The 20,254-nt window shown below is 36.2% G+C and overlaps 2 protein-coding genes across 3 annotated transcripts in view; one reads left to right on the top strand and one right to left on the bottom strand.

Annotated features, from left to right (window-relative positions):
• Positions 1-1,296, top strand: part of LOC109229320 — a gene marked incomplete in the record, with an annotated part of 4,594 nt that extends 3,298 nt beyond the window's left edge. The window contains 2 exon segments of the mRNA XM_019394717.1: positions 307-414; positions 983-1,296. Of these exon segments, the coding sequence (XP_019250262.1) occupies positions 307-414; positions 983-1,144 (270 nt within the window).
• On the bottom strand, positions 1,855-10,870 carry LOC109229318 (auxilin-related protein 2-like). 2 transcript variants are annotated; one of them, XM_019394715.1, is made up of 9 exons: positions 10,703-10,870; positions 9,814-10,497; positions 6,526-8,197; positions 6,265-6,403; positions 6,071-6,168; positions 5,882-5,947; positions 3,537-3,626; positions 2,881-3,057; positions 1,855-2,444 (listed from the first exon to the last, which is right to left on the bottom strand). In XM_019394715.1, the coding sequence occupies exons 2-9, from the start codon at positions 10,413-10,415 to the stop codon at positions 2,406-2,408; spliced, it is 2,883 nt and encodes a 960-aa protein (XP_019250260.1). In that variant the 5' UTR covers positions 10,416-10,497; positions 10,703-10,870; the 3' UTR covers positions 1,855-2,405. The 2 variants fall into 2 exon arrangements, with proteins under 2 accessions (XP_019250260.1, XP_019250261.1); XM_019394716.1 differs by having other exon boundaries at positions 9,814-10,870.

Genomic DNA, 20,254 nt, shown 5'->3' with positions numbered 1-20,254 from the left:
AAACCTTTTAACTCCCTATTTTCAGTAAGCGTGGATTTACAATTTTTAGCTTATATGATACACGAGAATGCTGTTGATAGTATGGCATTGTTGGTCAAACTTAATTGTATCAAGTTTTAAACCTGTTCACATTTGTTGGTTCTTATTTGCTGATTCATACAAGGGTTGTCTTTTTGGTTTTGCTGGTATATGTTTTAGTTTCACATTCATACATGCAGATGATTTCTGGTTTCACATGGTCTCTGTCAATTTGCTGACACTTCTGATAATAGGTGATTTTTTGAATTACATTTATGTTTCCTATAGGGTGTCAAAGAGGTTTGGTGTCCCATTTGCAAGCAAGGGGAGTTGAAAGAGAACTGTCATCTTATCTGTTGCACTCTTTGTGGACTTAGGCTCAACAGAGATGATGAGGTTAGTCTCTTTTTATTTCAATGTCTTATGTACTTTTCAGTTTTCTAATTTTTTTAATTATTTGATAAGTAATTAGAGACTTTTCTGAAGGTTTTTGAATTTACAATAACTGCTGTCTTGTTTGCATCAAATTACACCCTTGTTTAGTTACTTTCTTAGGTTTTAAGTGAAAAATGTTTCCCCACCACAGCCTTGCGCTTTCTTGTTTATTTCTTGTTTGTGGGAGGGTTTTATCTGCAAACCAGAATCTTTTGTATACCGGATTTGTAACTGTTGCTATAACTTACTATTGTGAAGTGATAAGTATGACATTCTGGGTATTGGTGCAGGGTTGAAAACTGGTAAAATTAGTTGTTGGAATATTTGTTTTTGTACTTAGGGAATGCTTTTCTCTCTTTGCATTTTGTATCACTTGAGTTTATTTGCTCCTTAGTTAACATTTGAGTCTTATGCATGTATATGCCTGCATTATAGGTTTAGTGAAGAGTAGGTAGTTGTTTTATACTGGAATATATTCAAAATGTTTTTTTTTTTTAAATATGTTATCTGATGGTCTTTTTTTTTCCAGGTCAATCTAGAGGTAGTACGAAATAGATTGGCTGAAGCTCATTCAGACCATCTTGATCAAGGATGCAGGTTAAAGCCTAAATTTTGTGTTGAAACTAGATTTACTCTGAATGCACTGTACATTACCTGTCAGGGATGTGACATGTTTGAGGTTGTGATATAAGCAGTTTCTTCTTAAGCTATGTTCTCTTCCTTCTTAGTGTTCTTCCTATGATTGTAATGGTTGTATCATTCAAGTGGGCACGTTCAGTTATAGTTGATATGTTTGCTGAAGTTGATCAGCGAGGTGGAGGAAAAAACTATTTATCTTTTTTCTTTTTTTGTGTTTGATCCAACGACATCCCTAACTTCATACAAGCGATTTACATACCTCAATGCTGCTCCTCTCTTATCCGACCAGAGGGACGCTCCTCTCTAGCCACTTAGTAAGTTCAGCTTCATATGCTGTTCAACTGTGTTTCTTTCACAATGGGAACCTCTATGTTTGGACCATTATTAAAAGCAGAAATGCTATAGACAACCAGTTCAGTTCTATCTATCAACTTTGATAGTGTGAATATGGATTTATAATGCAACAGCAACCTCCGGGATTGCAAGATTTTTCCTAATTTTGCAAAAACACTAGTAAAATTTGGAACAGATAATCTCCGCTCGATTTAAGCAATTAATTGATATATTTTGCTCCACAACAATAAAATTATACTTTGACTACAAGAGATAGGGGTGAATAACACCCTCCTCCCCTCAAGTGTGGCACTTCAACTATAAGCTTTAATTTGAGAATCATATGTTAGCACCCGCAATAACAATCATATAAAATCCCAAAAAGTGATGGAAAAGAGTATTTTCTGCACGTAAAACAAAATTTTCACATAAATGAATAGGAAATTACATAGGATTAAAAAGTGATGGAAAAGAGTATTTTCTGCACGTAAAACAAAATTTTCACATAAATGAATAGGAAATTACATAGGATTTTACATCTTGTGTGATCCTCAGCTCAACAATATTACAATGCTCCTACCATGTTGCATATAGCTAACAACAATGACTATCTCTTTAAGTACAAACAAATGCAAGCTTAACTGGAAAGAAACCAAAAAAGAATATTGAAGACAAATGATCACATGCAGAGAGACGGTGACCAAATGCAATATAGAAGCATAACATGATTGGAAACAATGCTATTCTACACCAACCAGTTACTTCAAGTGCCAGTTACCCACATGACTCTGGCATTAACATCAATTTACAGCAACACAGTAAAAATTTACTTTATCATCATGGCCAAAAAGACCATCTTTAGCAGTCCACCTAACGCCACATGCTGGGGAATGCTAGATATCAGAGGCATCGCAATGACGAGCTACCACCTCTTCAATTGAAAAGTCCAAAAGGGAGCTACAGCTACTCAAATGCAGCATCTAGAAGAGTTCCTCAGAATTGAGTTTGTTCCATGCTTCCTGAAAAATACAACTTGAGAATAAGCTAAAGAGTGTTGTGCAGTCAGAAATAACAAAGGCAGGAAAAGGATATTACGATGATAATTTTGGCAAAAAGTAAGAAAATAACTCAAGCTAAGCAATACAGAAAAGGATGCAGAAATCCTGACCACTTAAAATCAACAGATTGGAGAAAAGAAGTGAGTAGTCGGGAACATATGGATGATAACAACCAGAAAAAAAAAGACTGTCAGTAGGTCCACCAAGCCTACAGCAACAATGGAATGTTAAGACTCTTCATGCCTTAACAGAGGAGTCTATTTTCACATCTGCTTTACAATAATATCAAACCATGACAGTTGCTGGAAATCTATTACATGTCTCATCCAAAAAAAAAAAAAATTAATAAATAATTTGTGGCACATGAATCTAAGATGCATTGACCATTGTTAAGTACCTTAAGTAGGTCAAAAACCTTCTCGGCAATATATTTTTGTTGAAGGGTGGCACCTTTCTGCTGCACCTTATCAGGATGAATACACAAGGTTGCTTTTCTATATACTTTTTTGACAGAGGCGCCCGTAATCAAATCCGTCAAGGACACAGGCTGCCAACCACATTCAGGCCAAAGCACCTGATGAATAAAAACAAGAGAAAATTACATCATAAGGAGAAGAAAAAAAGTTGAAGTGACTTTGAACACCAGGATGATATTATTATTAAGAAGTGAAGAAAATTCAAACATTTGAGGAATAGGATAGTCAAGAACTTGATAACCTAATCAAAACTAGATAAAAAAGTTTATGATTTCCAAGAGATTTGAAACAATAGTCACTCTTATGAATTTCCATTTCAGAAACTGGTAGTTTCATTTTCCTTTTTCAACGATAGTGTTCAAAGTGGGAGGGCTAAGGGTAACTATCTCCACGAAAATATGATTGACTAGCAACCAAACACGACAATACAGACTAAGTTGTTTGTATGTTTTCTTTTGGCACCTATATCTATATTTTAGAAGAAACACCAGTATTCCTTCAGGTGGTAAGGGTTTTATTGGGAGGGGGATTATGTTAAACAAAATATGGGCAAATTATGTATGGTAACCAAACGCACATATTGCAAAGTCGATAGAAGTGCACGCAGATTTCCCTCTTTTCCAGCAGCCCATCGCTTGATCTCAAAATCTAATGTTTCAGCAATTCTCTGCAACAATTAGTAAACCAATAAGATCAAAAAGAATAAACAGCAACAGTCAAAGAAGCAAAGGATGATGATACAAATAAAACTTAAAGAGGAACAAGGAAAAAGCAAGCTCATCTTTAGAATGCAAGTTCAACCAAGAAACCAACAACACTTGACTCATGTTTATTCACTAAAAAGTGACATGTATAGAGGCAAGGAAACAAGGAGCAATATTAATTTTCCTTGCTTTAACTCGATTTATTCAGCACTTCAAACTACCGCTAAAAAAATCAGCACTTCGAACTAAGTACTGCTGTAGTCAATATATAACTATGGCTACCTCGATTTCGCATATTAACACAATCGATCAACTACAACTCGATCCGAATTAGTTGAGTTAGCTATATGGCTTCTTTATGTTGATTCTTGCTCTATTCAGTCTCTTTCATTCCAAACTAAAAAATTATCTATTAAGGCAATATGTGAGTGCCTTTCAAGCAGCAGCAGCAAAACTCTCCAAATAGTGAGTTGCTGATCAAAATGGCCGTGTTTGCTGGGATTTTCAGTAATAGATTCAACGTTGTATTGTGAATAGTAGCTTAGTTGTTTAGTCACCTTACACGTGCATATTATTCTGTAGAGGCTTTGAAGCTGGTATCTTTATGTATGTCATTAGCAAGATGTACTGCTCTGATTCTTCAATTCGCTGCTTTATATTTAGGGAAAATGAAATAAGAAAGGTTGTGGTACCCTATATCCGAAAGAATAATAAGAAAAAAGCCGATTGGATAATTTCTATTAGAGAGGCTACGGGATTAGACCCATCAAAAAACAAAACAAAAAATATGTTACTATGAAAGATAACCCTCGAACAAGTTCTCAGGAGTTCTCTAAAACGAAAAATTCCCTGAATCTCAGATTTATCTTAGATAAATATCCAGTCTTTAACCAGAACAAAAGAGTCCTAACAAACAGCATACATAATAAGTGTAACAACAACTAAATTATTTGCTTCCATTATGTTCTGTTCTTATTACTGGGTTGTTGTTGTTGTTGTATGTTCTGTTCTTAGCTAAGTCTTCATCGATTCAGAGAGACTATAAGTCCTTTGAAACAACTATACTCCTAGTGATTTTAGGTTTACTCCACCCATTTTTTATTTTTCCATATTCAATCATCATATTGTCACACCTACGAAGTACAAACCGATAAATATAGACTTCTACATAGGACATGACATATCATTGCATGCGACCTTTCACTTATCCTCTGTGTGCTACTTGCACCATCTATCAAATGTTTTTATTTTTAATCTTGTCCAATCTTATGTCCATATTAACTCTCGTATTTCCACTACATTCATCTTCTGGATATGTGGAGCGCTATAACATCCCAATACTCACTCCCTACAACATTTCTAGACGCACAACTATTCAATTGTACTTGCCTTTGAATTTGTTAAATATCTCCATATCATATAGTACTATTTAACATTCCTCCATTCCAGCCATCATATTTTAATTCAATGTGATACATCTTCATTTATTAAGCCATTCTCAACTCCTAGAGCGTAGAAATTTGAAAGTATCTTCATTTAGTGACTACAATTGGAAACAAACGGATACCAAAAAATTTCATGGCTTGGTGATATTAAGAATGAAGTTAAGATATAATATCAAAACCAGTCATTGGAAAATAATTCTAATACAATTCTTGTCAAGCACAAAATTTAAGCAAAAAAATTGAGAACTCAGAGGCATGTCCATATAAGAAAAGAACAATAAAATTAAGTGTAGTGGCATAATCTCAAAAGTCGACAAATTAATCACATCTGCAATCTTTCATACAATAGACAGGAGCCACGCACAACCATACAAAATGCTAATTTCTGAGACTCGTGAATTTTACATTGTAGGAAGAAAAAAAAGCTTGTTAATAATAATCCAACCGCTACTTGCTAAGAGAGCAGCACTAAACAATAAATCTTTCATCTAGTTGTAATTTCTTCAATTACTTAATTCATACAATTTTTGTTTCTGCTTATAGTGATTATTCTTCAACTACACATATATACCTCTTTTTTTCTTTGTTAAAGCATGCGTTCCATTTGCGTTTTGGGCTTAAAGCCCCATCCTAAGTGCATTTATCGCTTTTGCCCTTTGATAACACGGCTATGAGAGTCAAGTGGCTACCTTTTGGGTTAAGGCAGGACAAGCATATCAACAGCAAATTTCTATTTATAGCTTTTGCTAGTTATTTGTCAAAACAGAACTTACATGTCTTTCTTCCTGCTCCCTCAGCACTTGAAGGTCACGCTGATTCTTTTCAGCCAACGCTTTAGCCTGAGCACATACATATCAACTATGAATAAATACATAAACAATGAGCACCAATAGACTACATGCTAAAAGCTGTAAAATATCCAGCATGACTAGTAAGAAAATATTATTTGTCAGGATATATACCGCACGCTCTTGTGTACGTTGATGGCGTTCAAGTCTGGATCTTCTTCTTTCTTCAGTTTCCCCTTCAACATCTTGGAAATCTCCAGATGATGCAGAAGCTGGTGAAGTTCAATAGTACACAATAAAGCCAGGAGAAACAACTTAAAAACCAAATCAGATACATAATGTTTGTGCATGAAGACACGACGATTTACCTCCAAAAATGGAAGAAAGATCATCCACGAAACTAGTAGTGGAAGATGCTTTCCTCATGTTGGAGGACGCTACACCAGACGTTGATTTTGGCCCTTCAGATCCTGCCTTAGTCTGGAATTGCGAATCAAATACATTGTCCTAAAATTGGGAGCGAACGAAATAAAAGGTCAGCTAGAATGAACGACAAAGGTTTATCGTTACTTATAAAAAAATTAAAAAATAAAGAACAACAAAGAATGTTAATGATGTTCACTACTCACCGGAGTACTCGCTCTCGTCTTTGGTGCACTGCTGGCTCTACCCATACTAAAAAAGGATTCAAGATCATTATCATTCCTTTGTTGGTTCATTCTTGCAGCAGCAGCTACCCTTTCTCGAGCCTCTACAGCTGCCCTTTCTCGAGCTTCTGCAGCTGCCCTTTCTACTGCTGCTCGTTCCGCCCGTCGTCGTGCCTCAGCCTCAGCTTTCACAGCAGAAGCTTTTTCATGCGCTTCTTTTTCCCTTGCTTCTGCAGCTGCCTTTTCAGCTCTTTCTTTAGCTTCGGCTGCAGCTCTTTCGCGAGCTTCTGCTTGTGCTCTCTGAACTGCAGCCCTTTCAGCCCGTCCTCGAGCTTCAGCAGCAGCCTTCTCCACAGCAGCTCTTTCTGCTTTTAAACGAGCTTCAGCAGCTGCTCTGTCACGTGCCCCAACTGCTGCTCTTTCCCGTGCTTCCCTAGTAGCCCTTTCTACCGCTTGCCTAGCCCTTCCTTTTTCAAGCTCCCTCGCTCTCTCCCTTTCTCTCTCAAGCTTCCTTTGTGCTCTTTCTTCCTCTTCCTTTTCCCGCTGTCGCCTCTCATTTTCTAGTCTCTCCTGGTTTTCTTGAAACTCTCGTTCCTGCACTTCATTTATTGTTTGTTCATCCCTTTCCAGATGTACAGCTTCCTTACTCTTAGCAGATTTTGCATATTCCCTTTCTCGGACTTCCTTAGCATGTCTAAATTTGGCCTCGGCTCTATCCATAGCCTCCTTCATTGCAGCTGCTGAGGCAGCAGCTACAGAGTTTCCATTCATCTCTTCTCCAGAAAGAGCATCAGCATTTTCATCAGTGCTACTCCTGGGCCAACCCCTGGCAAAATCCTCAAGTTCATCCAACTGTGAGACTGGAGGGCTTTTAACTGCAGGACGGACAGGCTTATGACTCTGAGAATACTGGTTGTGATTTGGGGAAGAGGAGTACCCATCACCCTTCCTTCTTGCATTTGAAGCGAAAAAAGTTGCCTCTGATTTTGAACTGTGCCGTGGTATTGGAGGCGGTGGTCGCGACGGAGGTGGAGCACTTGTAGGTTGTGTAAAAAGAGGAATCTCTGATACAGTAAGCCATATATCATCAGAAGACTGCACTTGTTCCTCTGATCTTGGGGATGTATCTACTTGGAAGTTTGATTCATGAAGATCATTATCTGCATATGGAGGCGGAGCAGCTTCACTGAAAGATCTCAGAGGATCTTCTGAAGGCATGTCAAAAAGAGGGGACTCCTGATCCCCACGAACCTTTTTCTGTGAGTGGCTTTGAGAAGATCTAAACGACGATGTCCCAATATTTTCTCTAGAGGTAGAGGTATGTGTATCACTCCTTCCTGGTCCAGCCTTTGACGGGCTCCTGTCCTTACCTCCAGTCTTCTTCTCAGGGGAAAGTGGACGAACCGGCTTATTAAAACCATTAAGCGGATCTAGATCATCAAACACCCCTCCACTAACTGATGAAGCATCAGTTTTCGCAGTTCCAGATTTACCAAGCTTACCAATCTCTTCGAGTGGATCTGAAAACTCCCCGGGAGAAGAATTTGCTGGCACTGAGGTCGACTCTAAAACTACAAAAGGGTCATCAAACACACTAGAGCTTCTATTTGAATTTCCAGCAGGTTTGGAGGGTTGAGTTGACTCTGTAAATGACCTGCAGTAAAAGCACAGCTTTAATCACAACAGAATCAAAATTAATACAACAGAGGTAAAGCAATAAATTTCCTGCATTTGGAGAACATTTAGTTTAATCTAATCGGTGACTCTAATTAGCAAATGATATGCAGAAAAGAAAATTGTCCCACATGCCAAATACAGTCTATTTATCGCGGCCAGTTTGGCAAATTTCCTTCTCAATCTTGTTTTCATCTTAACATACCACTTACGGTAAACAATCTAATCATCAGTTTCCAGCCAACTCTGGTAACATGAACAACAAAGAACTAAATGATAAACGAAGAAACTTCGTTTTAACAACACATCCAAACTACTAAACAGGTTCAGTTGAACCGCTAATTGCCAAGGCTGACTTGACTTTAACACCTCTGTCACAAAAATTGCATCTTTTGCGCTTATCGGTTAGAGGCTATGTTGCGCGGATTCTCCAAAACAGCTGCCGCACCCGTGTTGGATCCTCCAAAATACACTATTTTTGGAGGATCCGACGCGCACCCATCGATATTTTCGGAGAGTCCGAGCAACATAGGTTAGAGGTGACAGTTTCAACCAACTACTATTTTGCCAATCAGGAGCATACCAAGAGAAGACGAAAATTACTCCATGTATCAGCAACAAGGGTTATGGAGATTTCAAAGACTATAAAGTGAGAATGACTCAAAATTTATATGGACAACCAGTTCTTCATACAAAGGGAACAAGCTTATTATGTTAGCCCTCTAAAGCAGTATTTACACTCTTAAAAATAGTATGCATGTCAACCAGAGAAAGCAGATGATCTGATCATGTTCTCCATCTCAGTACCCAAATTTTTTGACCCTCTTCTATGATTGCAGAGAAGTAGCCCTCTCCAAACCCCAAAAACAAAGGGGCGATAAGTACATAAGATGCAGAACCATTTTCGAACAGCCAATCATAATAAATAAGCAGTTTAAATGCACAATCATCATTCCATGATAATATTCCCTAGTACAAGTTTTTGTCTGTGAACTTCACCGTCAGAAGAAGATAATCTATGCGCATTATTAGCTGTATCGTTTAAGTTAAGCAAACCCTTAAATACAGACAGCAAACCATTACCCGAAACAATTTCTCAAAAAGAGGCATGTTTTATCCAGGTGAACACAATGCTAATACTATTTAATAGCTCTAGTAATTCAGCAATACATTTAATAACTCTCAGGAGTGTACTAAGTTCACCTACACGCCAATCAATAAAGGAGGTCATACAGCTTTCAAATTATATGAATCCACCAATAGTTCCCCACACGAGCTAAATAATCAACTCCTGAATCACTGATCTCCAGTCCAAGTAAGGTTTCATTAGAGGTGCTTGCAAATGCTTTTCTTGTTCATGCAACAAAATAATAGGAAGTCAATGAATTTCTGTTTTTGTTAATGACCTATAAACTCCACTGTTTCAGCTTCACAACTCGGAGATAGTGGGTCAGCCTTCTCTACCCTTCTCCACTTAAATGCAAGGCTTAGTTCAACAGCCAGGTCATATTTGTTATTTAGGTCTCATTTCACCAAAAATAGCTGAAATTTAACAATCGGATAGGGAAGGAGCTCCAAAAAGATATGACAAAGTACCTGCTACTGGTGGCAGGACTGCCACTCCCAAAGCCAGCTAGTAAATCATCAAACTCTGTGGAACCACTGTTCTTGCTGCTCTTCGGTTCAGCCACCTTCTCATTCCTCCCCAAATTCCCCAACAGATCATCAAAATGACTCTTATTATCAGTCCTCTGAGGCGGCGAAGTCATTGTAGCAAAAACATCGTCTTCAAATCTCGCCGTGGATGAAGAAACCGATTTACTCTTTACTCCCGGTAATCCATCAAATATGTCCTCGTCGTATACTGGCTTGTCATAAACAGGCAACGACGGCGTTTTCATGTTGTCATCGTTGTTATTGTTATTGGTCTTCGATTCATTCCCCGACTTGAAAATTGAATCGTAATTGAAATCGTTCATCGACGCCGACTTATTGCTATTGCCAGTAGTATTTGTGTACTTAGGAGGCCCGCCAAAGACATCGTTAAATAACGTACCATCAGGATCATCAAACAATGGCGAAGAGGTCGTTGATCGGACGGAGGAGGAACGTCGATCTCCGGCGTCGGATCTCATCGGTGCCGATTTTCCTGCTGGTCGGAACCCGAAGTCTCGAGCTAACACATCGAGCTCATCCATTGAAAATATTCAAGTCGCAGCAGATCTGGCAGAAATTTTACAATATTGCCCTTAGAAACAGGGCAATTGTCGCTGTATAGATCTGTTGGAAGCAAGAGCAACAGCAATAATGTCAATTAACTTGCAGATGATTAGCTGTGAATGAATGAAGGACATGAATAATAATCTGAATATATAGATGCATATATATTATAAAAGCTACATATACGTATACAATATGTATGTATATGTAAGAATTCGAGGCAGCAATAATGGAGATAGAGAGAGATTAGAGAGAGAAAGTGAACATTGAATTAGGGTTTGAAGGGAAGGAGTGAGTATCGGCGGTGACTGGTTCTATTCTTCCTCCGACCTCCGTCGTGTGGTTTCCTTTTTCCCCGTCTCTCGTCTCTTTCAATTTTCTCTTTCATTTATTTCATTTTGAATTGTGGAAAGAGCCTTCTTCTTTCATAAAATTTCTACTCTGCCCTAAATATTTTAAAGTTAGTATGAACTAGAGCAAATCTTTTAACTTTTTTACTTTTTCTCTGATTTGTTCATCTATGTTGACTTTCAAAGTAAGTTGCTTTCAATTGAAAGTAAAATCAATTGTTTTACAGTTAAGAGTATTTTTAAAAGGATAAGCTGAACATATATAGCCACAGACCTCAAGTTACCCCTTGACCTTGAGCCAAACCTCCCTGACACACATGTTAAATTTGGGTAACTTTTTACGCACTCCATTTTTCTCAAGTGTGTATAAGACAGGTTAATTTTTGGTAAATTTTTACGTGTAAAGCGCCAACACAAGAGAGCGTGAAAACCATCCGACAAACAATCAACAGTCAAAAATAGATCTTAACGACTCTTTTAATTACATTAAAAAGGGTCCTCAATCCTTTGCCAAAAATTAGACCCAACCCTGGAATTTTTTCCCTTCTTCGGTCATTGGCTTCAAAGCTTTTGAAGTTTTCTTCTTTTCCAATCTTCTTTATCTTGTATAATTTCTTTTTAAATTAGAGTGTAATTATCAATCTTAAATATTTTCTTTTATTTCTCGTTTAAAACTAAAAAAAATTAAGGTTCTTATGTGATGTATAATTTTAAGTATATTTGTCATTATGATGGAGAAGTTGTGCTGATAATTTCATGGAGATTGATAATACCGATCATCATTTAAATAAGTGTAGATTCTATGAGGTAAGCTTAGTATAAATTTTTTTGTTAAATTCAATATTTAGTTTTTAACACTTAAATTTTATTTATTAGAAGGATCATAAGACGGGCTGTAATTTTTTTGTATGGTTTGATCTCCCTATTCTTGAGTACTTAAAAGGTGTTATCTTGGAACTGCTTAAGAATAAGAAGGTGTTAGATGCATTTGTGAAGGAAGGTAGAAATAATAAAAAATTGGAGGAGATTGATAATTTTGATTTAGTTGTAATTATATTCAAGGAGATTATGTTTAGGACCAAAGAAAGCTACATAATATAAGAATTTGTAGGATGGTCTATGAACCATCTTCCTTAGTAATTAGGTTTTTTCACCTTTGTTGTAAGTTTTACCTTTTGATAGCTTATTCAACTCCTTTTTTGATAATAAAAGAAGGATGTACTTTGTGCTAATGCTGTTTGAAGTTAATAAAAGAGGTTTATAGTCAACAATGTGTATTGATATTGTTTTTGGTGGTTGTGTGTTCATTGTTTTTGATGGTTGTGTGTTCATTGTGTCGATGTTGAGTTTTGGTTCTTTTTGTCATGCCCCAACCTAGGGGAGCGGGAGCGGCGCTCAACCGAGATATCCTAGTCAAGCAAGCCTACTTGGTGCCTACTATCTAACATTGCCCATGAATGATTCAGGAATAAATAACAACAGATAGTCAATCGAGAGGATAGAAATGTACATCACCGACTTTCGTTAATCAAAGAGTTTCACTGGTAGGTGACAAAAAATACAAATCCTTAGTTTACAAGTGAGGGTAAATGACAAAAGTAGCATTTTATAGTTCCTTCCATACTAACATGACCCACAGTGTGTCTACGGAGCCTCTAGACTACCATGAGAAAATATGGGGTGCCGGTGCCAAGGCCTCGGTTATACCTTAAAAATAATGTACAAGATCAGTACGTCATAGGACCCCAATATAGAGTAGGGCTCACCAAAATTCGCTGGATGGAGGGTACGCTCCTATCAAGAATTTGTGCCACATGCTGAGGTACCACCTACATCCATTAAAGATGCCGCGTCCCCGGCATAAGGGACGTTAGTACATGTAGAATAGTATTAGTATATAAAGCTAAGTACCCTTACATTGAATGAAATACCAACATAAGAAGAGAGAAACATTAAGGTAGTGAGAAAATCAACAATATTTAAAATGTCAAGTTAAAACATAAGTAAATCACCAAATAAACTTTAATATTTTCGGGTTAGAAGATCATTAGTTACCAACATACGGTCATATAACTACCATGTGTGCGGTATGGTGTCCGATCTCGACCCGACTGGCTAAGCCATCTAACCACAATGTCGTGTGTATCAATGTGTCTATGCTAGAAATACAATACATTATCCCAATATTAGGAAATAATCTCATAATGGTGTGAAGGGACTTTTCCCAATCGACTCCTACACTGGCATGTGTAGTTTCAGATATAAGCTTTAAAAAATGCGGCTACCTTACTTAAAAAATTCTTTTTATTCTTATTATTTCTTAGTTGTAGTTCCCTTTCTCCGAATCCTGATAAGAATGGAAGATGGTGCAATATCGAATCCTGTCATGTTATTTCGAATTGAATCTTAGCCTGCCTCACTTGCTTTCTAACCCTTCTAGCCTTCGCTTTTAAGCTCTTGTGAAATATCTCCTTATATGCGGTTGATCTTCTTCCATAGCTCTTACTCTTTTACCTGTCTTCTTATGCGACGAAGTGTTTGTTATTTATCTGTATTGCTGTAAGTAAATAAAACAGTAATCTTTCTGAAAAATAAAACAGAAAGTTAGTAGAAACAATTCTGAAAAATAATATTCGAACTTCAAAATAATTTTTGAAACGTTGAAGGAACAAATCGAGCCCACTGAATACACAGTGTGTCCTTAAGGAAATTATTCCCCTCAAGTACCCGAGGTTATGGAATATATCCTCCCAGAATAGAATGATTTAACTCACCGGAGTGTTGGTACCAAAAACGCCGATGATCAGCGAACCACTCGATGGCAGTAAAACACACTGGATTTTTAGTGCAGAAGAAGAAGAAGATAATCAGAAAATTTCGTAAATAAATATTCTGGGATTTGAAGGTCTATTTATAGCCAACTTGGTGATGTTTCTGAAGAGGTTTGCAACCTTTCAGAATATTCATGACTGTTGGAACAGGTGTGACCCTCTGAAGAGGTTTGCAACCTTTCAGAACAGTCATGACTGTTGGAACAGGTGTGACCCTCTGAAGAGGTTTGCAACTTTTCAGAATAGTCATGGCTATTGGAACAGGTGTGACACTATTTCAGAACAACCATGGTTGTTGGAAATTTTTGCGGGAAATTTAAAACGAATTTAAATTAATCCGGGAAAGAAAAACGGGCTAGACCGGACCGGGTCGCGGGTCATCCCTCCATTTCTTTTCCCACCATTTTTCATTCACACCTCTTTTATTATTATTTATTAAATAACAAACCCAACAATCCCCCACATGAATGGAGAATGGTTATAAACTTAAAGGAATGCACGGACGTGTGTGTGTTTTACAAACAAGAATTGATTGCATCTGGATAAATAGGTTTTCCTTTGAACTTTCCGTAGTGAACTTATATCGGATATACTCGGTCATTCGGTAGATTTGATATCTTTGAACCGTCAATCTTTGTTGTATACCTAGACAACATAAGTCACACAATCAATCCTTAACCATCTATGGTTCTCACGGTTGTGTTCATTTCAGCCATGAACACCGCCTGGTTTCATGAGTGCTTAGAGAATGGGCCTTTACTTTCATTCTCCTTGAAGCGGCTTACACTTCACACTCACATAGGTGATTCCTAAACGTGTAATCCTAAAGACACACTATCTGGTCATATCCTGCCAGACTTAGCAAATCATTAAAAAGCTTTAAGCTTTATTGACTCATCAAAAAAGCCTTAATGCTTNGTCGAATTGCTCTCTTTTGATCCCCTGTAGCTTGTGCTGGGTATACTCCCATCCGGAGATATTCTTTGATATCATGGAACCACGGCTCACCATCAAGTTCTTCTTCCACCATATTACAATAGGCATGCTGATCTCGAACCTGAATCTGTAACGGGTCCACATAAGCCTTATCTGGATGATGCAACATGGACGCCAAAGTGGCCAAAGCGTCGGCAACCTCATTGTGAATCCTTGGAATATGTCTAAAGTCTATTGATTGAAACCGTTGACAAAGTTCATGCAAACACTGCCGGTACGGAATAAGCTTCAAATCTCGTGTCTCCCATTCACCCTGAATCTGGTGTACCAGAAGATCCGAGTCACCCAAAACCAAGATTTCCTGGACACCCATGTCTATAGCCAGTCTTAGACCCAAGATACACGCCTCGTATTCAGCCATGTTATTGGTGCAATGGAAACGAAGTTGATGACGTGGATTATTGTTCCTTAGGTCGTTTTTATGGGCCAGCAAAATTTTAGGCGATTCAGGTCCGATCGCTCGGATGCATGCAAATGGCATGGGCTATGGCATACGATAATTTGGAAATCGGGCGGAATTCCAGTTTTATGACCTTAAGATGCCAAAAAAGAGGAACGGTCATGGAGATGTGATGATTATTGTTCCTTAGGTCATTTTTAATGGGCCGGAATAATTTTAGGCAATTCGGGTCCGACCGTCCGGATGAATGCAGATGACGTGGGCTATATCACGCAAAAATCTGCGAATCAGGCTGAATTCCAATTTTATGATCCTAAAATGCCAAAAACGAGGAACTATCATGGCGAAGTGATGACTATTATTCCTTAGGTCATTTTTGATGGGCTGAAAATTTTTTAGGCTATTCGTGTCCGGTTGCTCGGATACATGCAGATGACGTGGGCTATAGCACATGAAAATCTAGAAATCAGGTGAAATTTTAGTTTTATGGCTATAAAATGCAAGATACCGAGGAGCGGTCATGGCGAAGCGATGACTATTGTTCCTTAGGTCATTTTTTATAGGCCTGCAAAATTGTAGGCGATTCAGGTCCGGTCGCCTGGATGCATGCAGATAGCGAAAATCTAGAAATGAGATAAAAATCCAGTTTTATGGTCCTAAAACGCCAAAAAACGAGGAACGTTCATGGCGAAATGATGACTATTGTTCCTTTGGTTATTTTTTATGGTCTAGGAAATTTTTAGGCGATTCGGGTTCGATCGCCTGGATGCACGCAAATGGCATGGGCTATAGCGCACGAAAATATAGAAACCGGGCAGAATTCCAGTTTTATGGCCCTAAAACGCCAAAAAATGAGGAATTGTCATGGCGATGTGATGATTATTGTTTATTAGATCATTTTTCATGGGCCCATAAAATTTTAAGAGATTCGAAGTCAGTTGCCCGAATTCATGTAGATGGTCTGGACTATATATAGTACACGAAAATCTGAGAATCGTCCTGAATTCTTGTACTAATGAGTATTTGTCACTAGGTCGTTTCCTATTGACCTGTAAAATTTCAGGCCAATCGGAGTCCATAAATAAAAAATTACAAAATCAGTAGGTAGTAATACACACGAAAAATTTGATATAATCATAAATGTATGTTGTGCGCCAAAAAATAAGCTCAAAAGTGATGGCGAAGCGATGAGTATTATTCACTAGGCCATTTCCTATGGACCTACGAAATTTCAGACAATCAGAGTCCATCAGAATTTTTTTACAAAATTAACATCTACTAATATACTTGAAATTTTATAAATTTGTATTGCATGACCTTGCAAACGCCATAAATTGAACCTAAAAGTCATGGCGAAGCAATGAGTATTGGTCACTATTTGTTTCCTACGGACTTACGAAGGCTAATCGAAGTTCATAAAAGAAAATTACGAAATCAGCATGTTCTAATACACACAAAAAAGTGAATATAATCATAAATTTGTATTGCATGATACCAAACATCAAAAAATGTACCCAAATGTCATGATGAAGCGAATGGGTATTGGTCACTACTCTGTAATTCAAAGTTTTTTTGCCCAAATATAAGTACATGCAATGAATGTTGTACTCATGCCTTTCTAAGAGCATGCAAAATTTCCTTTGTTCATTGTTTCTCTTAAATGGTTACCTTAGTTTAAGGAGCAGATGCTAAATTTTTTATTATATAGAAGAGAGAAGAGGAGGTTGACCAAGGGTATCATAGTCATTTTAAAAATATATTTGCATTGTTTGCTTGTACAATAGGCTCAAAAGCTTGATTTTGGGTCTCTAATGACTGAAAAAACCAAAAGTAGCGTGGCCCAAACTAGTGAATTTTCAGGTGGACCCCACTTCCCATTATCTTCTTTAAATGCACTACTTATAATGTTACTCTTCAATTTGTTTAAAAGAAGACTATTTCACACCTTCACAGTTTAATTTTTTTTTTTCAATTGTTACTTTTAACAAAAAAAATTATCTGTTTGGTAATTTTATAATTCAACTTTCATTTGTTTAAAAACATACAATGGTTACATACATTTATATATAACAATTCTATTATCTCCTTAATAAATATTATTTCATTTGTTTTATTTATTGACTATTTTAGGTAAAGACTATTTTTTTTAAAAAGTGGCAATAAATTATGTAAATTTTTATTAAGGTGTTCTTATATTAGTATCAATTTATATCATTTTATACAAGTCCTCATTAAATTGCAATTTTAATTGGAATACTTTATAAAATTAGGAAAAAAATATTTAAGAATAAAATATAGTTTCAAGTTCCTTTATTATTATTATAGAATATTGAATATTGTTCAAATGGTATAAAAATGATTCCCTCTATAAAGAATTATTTGAGAATAATCTGAACAAAAGATTAAGACAAGTGATTTGGGAATTTTGTTTCTTTATTACATATTAAGCAGCATAAGAAGTATCATTATGCAGGAAAAGAATAAAATTTTGCTAGGTACTTCCTATATGTTCAATAAAGAATTCAACATTATGGTAAAGAAAGTTGTATTACACCCTAGAGTATCTCAATCATATCAAATGAAACTAGAAAAAAATTGTAATGCTTCAATTTAAGGTCAATTTGATTAGTATTTAGAGTGATCTAAAAATTAATTTAATTTTAATCCAGATATGTCATTAAACTAGAATAAAATACAAATTTTCTTGTTAAAATTTTTTGAATAATTAAAAAATACGATTATTATTTCAAAGACCAAAAAAAGTTTTTTCGTCAACTATTTGGAAATAAAATGAATATTTTCATTATTCAAATTTTGATTAATATAAAAAGAAAAAACAATACATTTACACAATTGAAAATACTAAAGAGTAAAACTATATATATTAAATTGAAACAATGAGAAAATACATCACGGCTTATTTTTCAATTGACTTTTCAATTATTTTTTTATAATCAATTTTAAGTTTGGTGGTGCAGAACTATTTTTTTAAAATAAAAATGTTTAGAATCTATGTAGAAATACTCTACATTGTACTTGAAGTATATTGTAATCTTTGTATAATAAAGTGTCAGACTTCGATAAGTATTACAAAGTAATTGATATTGGAATATGATTTCAGAAAAATTAAAATACACATAACGCAAAAGATAAAAAAAATAAGGGAAACTTATACAAATGTCCTTGATAAATCTCAACTTACCAACCTCTAGCCATTACTCATAGACTTACCAAAACTAGCCAACAAAAATTAAAAAACCAAATAATAGGGTTCTTTCTCTCAAAGAATCACATGCAAAAATCACCTTCCATATTTTTAAGCGTGATTAGCAACATTAGATACAAGACGGAAAGGAAATTTCATGGACGGGGTAGCAAATAAGGTGATGAAATACAAAAATCTATACAATATTCCAAAAATCTAAACAAAAAAGGAACTTTTTCAATGGGTATAGTTGAAATTCATTGGAAATATATAGATAAGTCAATATATAAAATTTGAGGAAGATTGGAGGTGATTTGGACTGGTTTTGTATCAAAATTTGTAATTAAATCGAGTTCAAAAAAGTCTTCTGCGACACATGTATCAAACATGTATCACGCATGTATCACACACACATGTATACATGGATATACATGTGATACACAATTGATACAAATATGATACATATGTGATACACAAATGATACACAATGTGATACACATATCATTTTTTTTATGTTCAGCTTTTACTTCGAATTTTCAATTCAAACCACCTCAAAACTTCACCAAATCATCCCAAAACTGAGATTCAAGCTCCTTAAGTTGTGCCCAATCTATTCTAATAACACCCACTCAAAACATTTGATATTTTTTTGCTACAAAATAGCTAATTGGCTAATTTGGCTAATATTAGTAATATTTTATCAATTGGCCAATTTTTTTAATGAGCAACTTATAAATGGACATAGCTGGTAATTTCCCAAAAAATAATACAGGTAAATGTGGTTCTATACATTATTACACAAATGCCTATTTTCTTTTTTCTTTCCCTAAAAACGAATAAAGTGTGTAATTAGCAATAGACCAAAAAATATTAAAAGGAAGAAAAAAAAAAAGAGCAACAATTGGGCATGTGCATCGCACTGATATGTCATCTAGTTAATTGATAAGCAAGAAGTGTGCTCTGCTGACAAACGGTATAAAAAAGAAAAACTGAATTGCACTATATATATATGAAAGAGTATAAACTAATGGTGCATTTGGCAAATCAAAAAATACCATGGTCGAATAATCAACGTTCTGATTAGCTTATAATACAAATAATAATTGAAAATTTTGTGATACATTCATGAGACAAGTTCCATTAACGTGGAATTAAAGTTGAGTAGACCTTGTTACCGTAAGAAATCTTAAGTCATAAGTTGTAGGGGGGAAAAATTGTCAAGATAAACAAAGACTTATGCAGTTTCCATTGTGTAGCGTCCCACACTGGAAGTGGAAGAAAGCAGAACAAAAGGGAATTAGTATAAAACAGATGGACCATGTGTTATCAATCTGTATTGCTGTAAATTAAATAATAATCTTTCTGAAAACAGAAACAGAAAGTTAATAGAAACAATTCTGAAAAATAATATTCGAACTTCTAAATAATTTTTGAAACGTTGAAGGAACAAATCGAGCCCACTGAATACACAGTGTGTCCTTAAGGAAATTATTCCCCTCAAGTACCCGAGGTCATGGAATATATCCTCCCAGGATAGAACGATTTAACTCACCGGAGTGTTGGTACCAAAAACGCCGATGATCAGCGAACCACTCGATGGCAGTAAAACACACTGGAATTTTAGTGCAGAAGAAGAAGAAGATAATCAGAAAATTTCGTAAGTAAATATTCTGGGATTTGAAGGTCTATTTATAGCCAACTTGGTGATGTTTCTGAAGAGGTTTGCAACCTTTCAGAATAGTCATGACTGTTGGAACAGGTGTGACCCTCTGAAGAGGTTTGCAACCTTTCAGAACAGTCATGGCTGTTGGAACAGGTGTGACCCTCTGAAGAGGTTTGCAACTTTTCAGAATAGTCATGGCTGTTGGAACAGGTGTGACACTGTTTCAGAACAGCCATGACTGTTGGAAATTTTTGCGGGAAATTTAAAACGAATTTAAATTATCCGGGAAAGAAAAACGGGCTAGATCGGACCGGGTCGCGGGTCATCCCTCCATTTCTTTTCCCACCATTTTCCATTCATACCTCTTTTGTT

The sequence above is a fragment of the Nicotiana attenuata genome, chromosome 7 (genome assembly GCF_001879085.1).
Source record: "Nicotiana attenuata strain UT chromosome 7, NIATTr2, whole genome shotgun sequence".
Taxonomy (NCBI): domain Eukaryota; kingdom Viridiplantae; phylum Streptophyta; class Magnoliopsida; order Solanales; family Solanaceae; genus Nicotiana; species Nicotiana attenuata.
This window is presented reverse-complemented; position numbering and strand designations above follow the sequence as displayed.

What these genes read in the sequence shown, in the direction of transcription:
- LOC109229318 (XM_019394716.1), bottom strand. Translation starts at nt 10,415, where the DNA reads ATGGATGAGCTCGATGTGTTAGCTCGAGACTTCGGGTTCCGACCAGCA. An exon ending in TTCTATCGACTTTGCAATAT is followed by an intron (nt 3,058 to 3,536) that starts GTGCGTTTGGTT and finishes TTTATTCATCAG; the next exon opens with GTGCTTTGGCCTGAATGTGG. An exon ending in AGGTTTTTGACCTACTTAAG is followed by an intron (nt 2,445 to 2,880) that starts GTACTTAACAAT and finishes TGTATTTTTCAG; the next exon opens with GAAGCATGGAACAAACTCAA.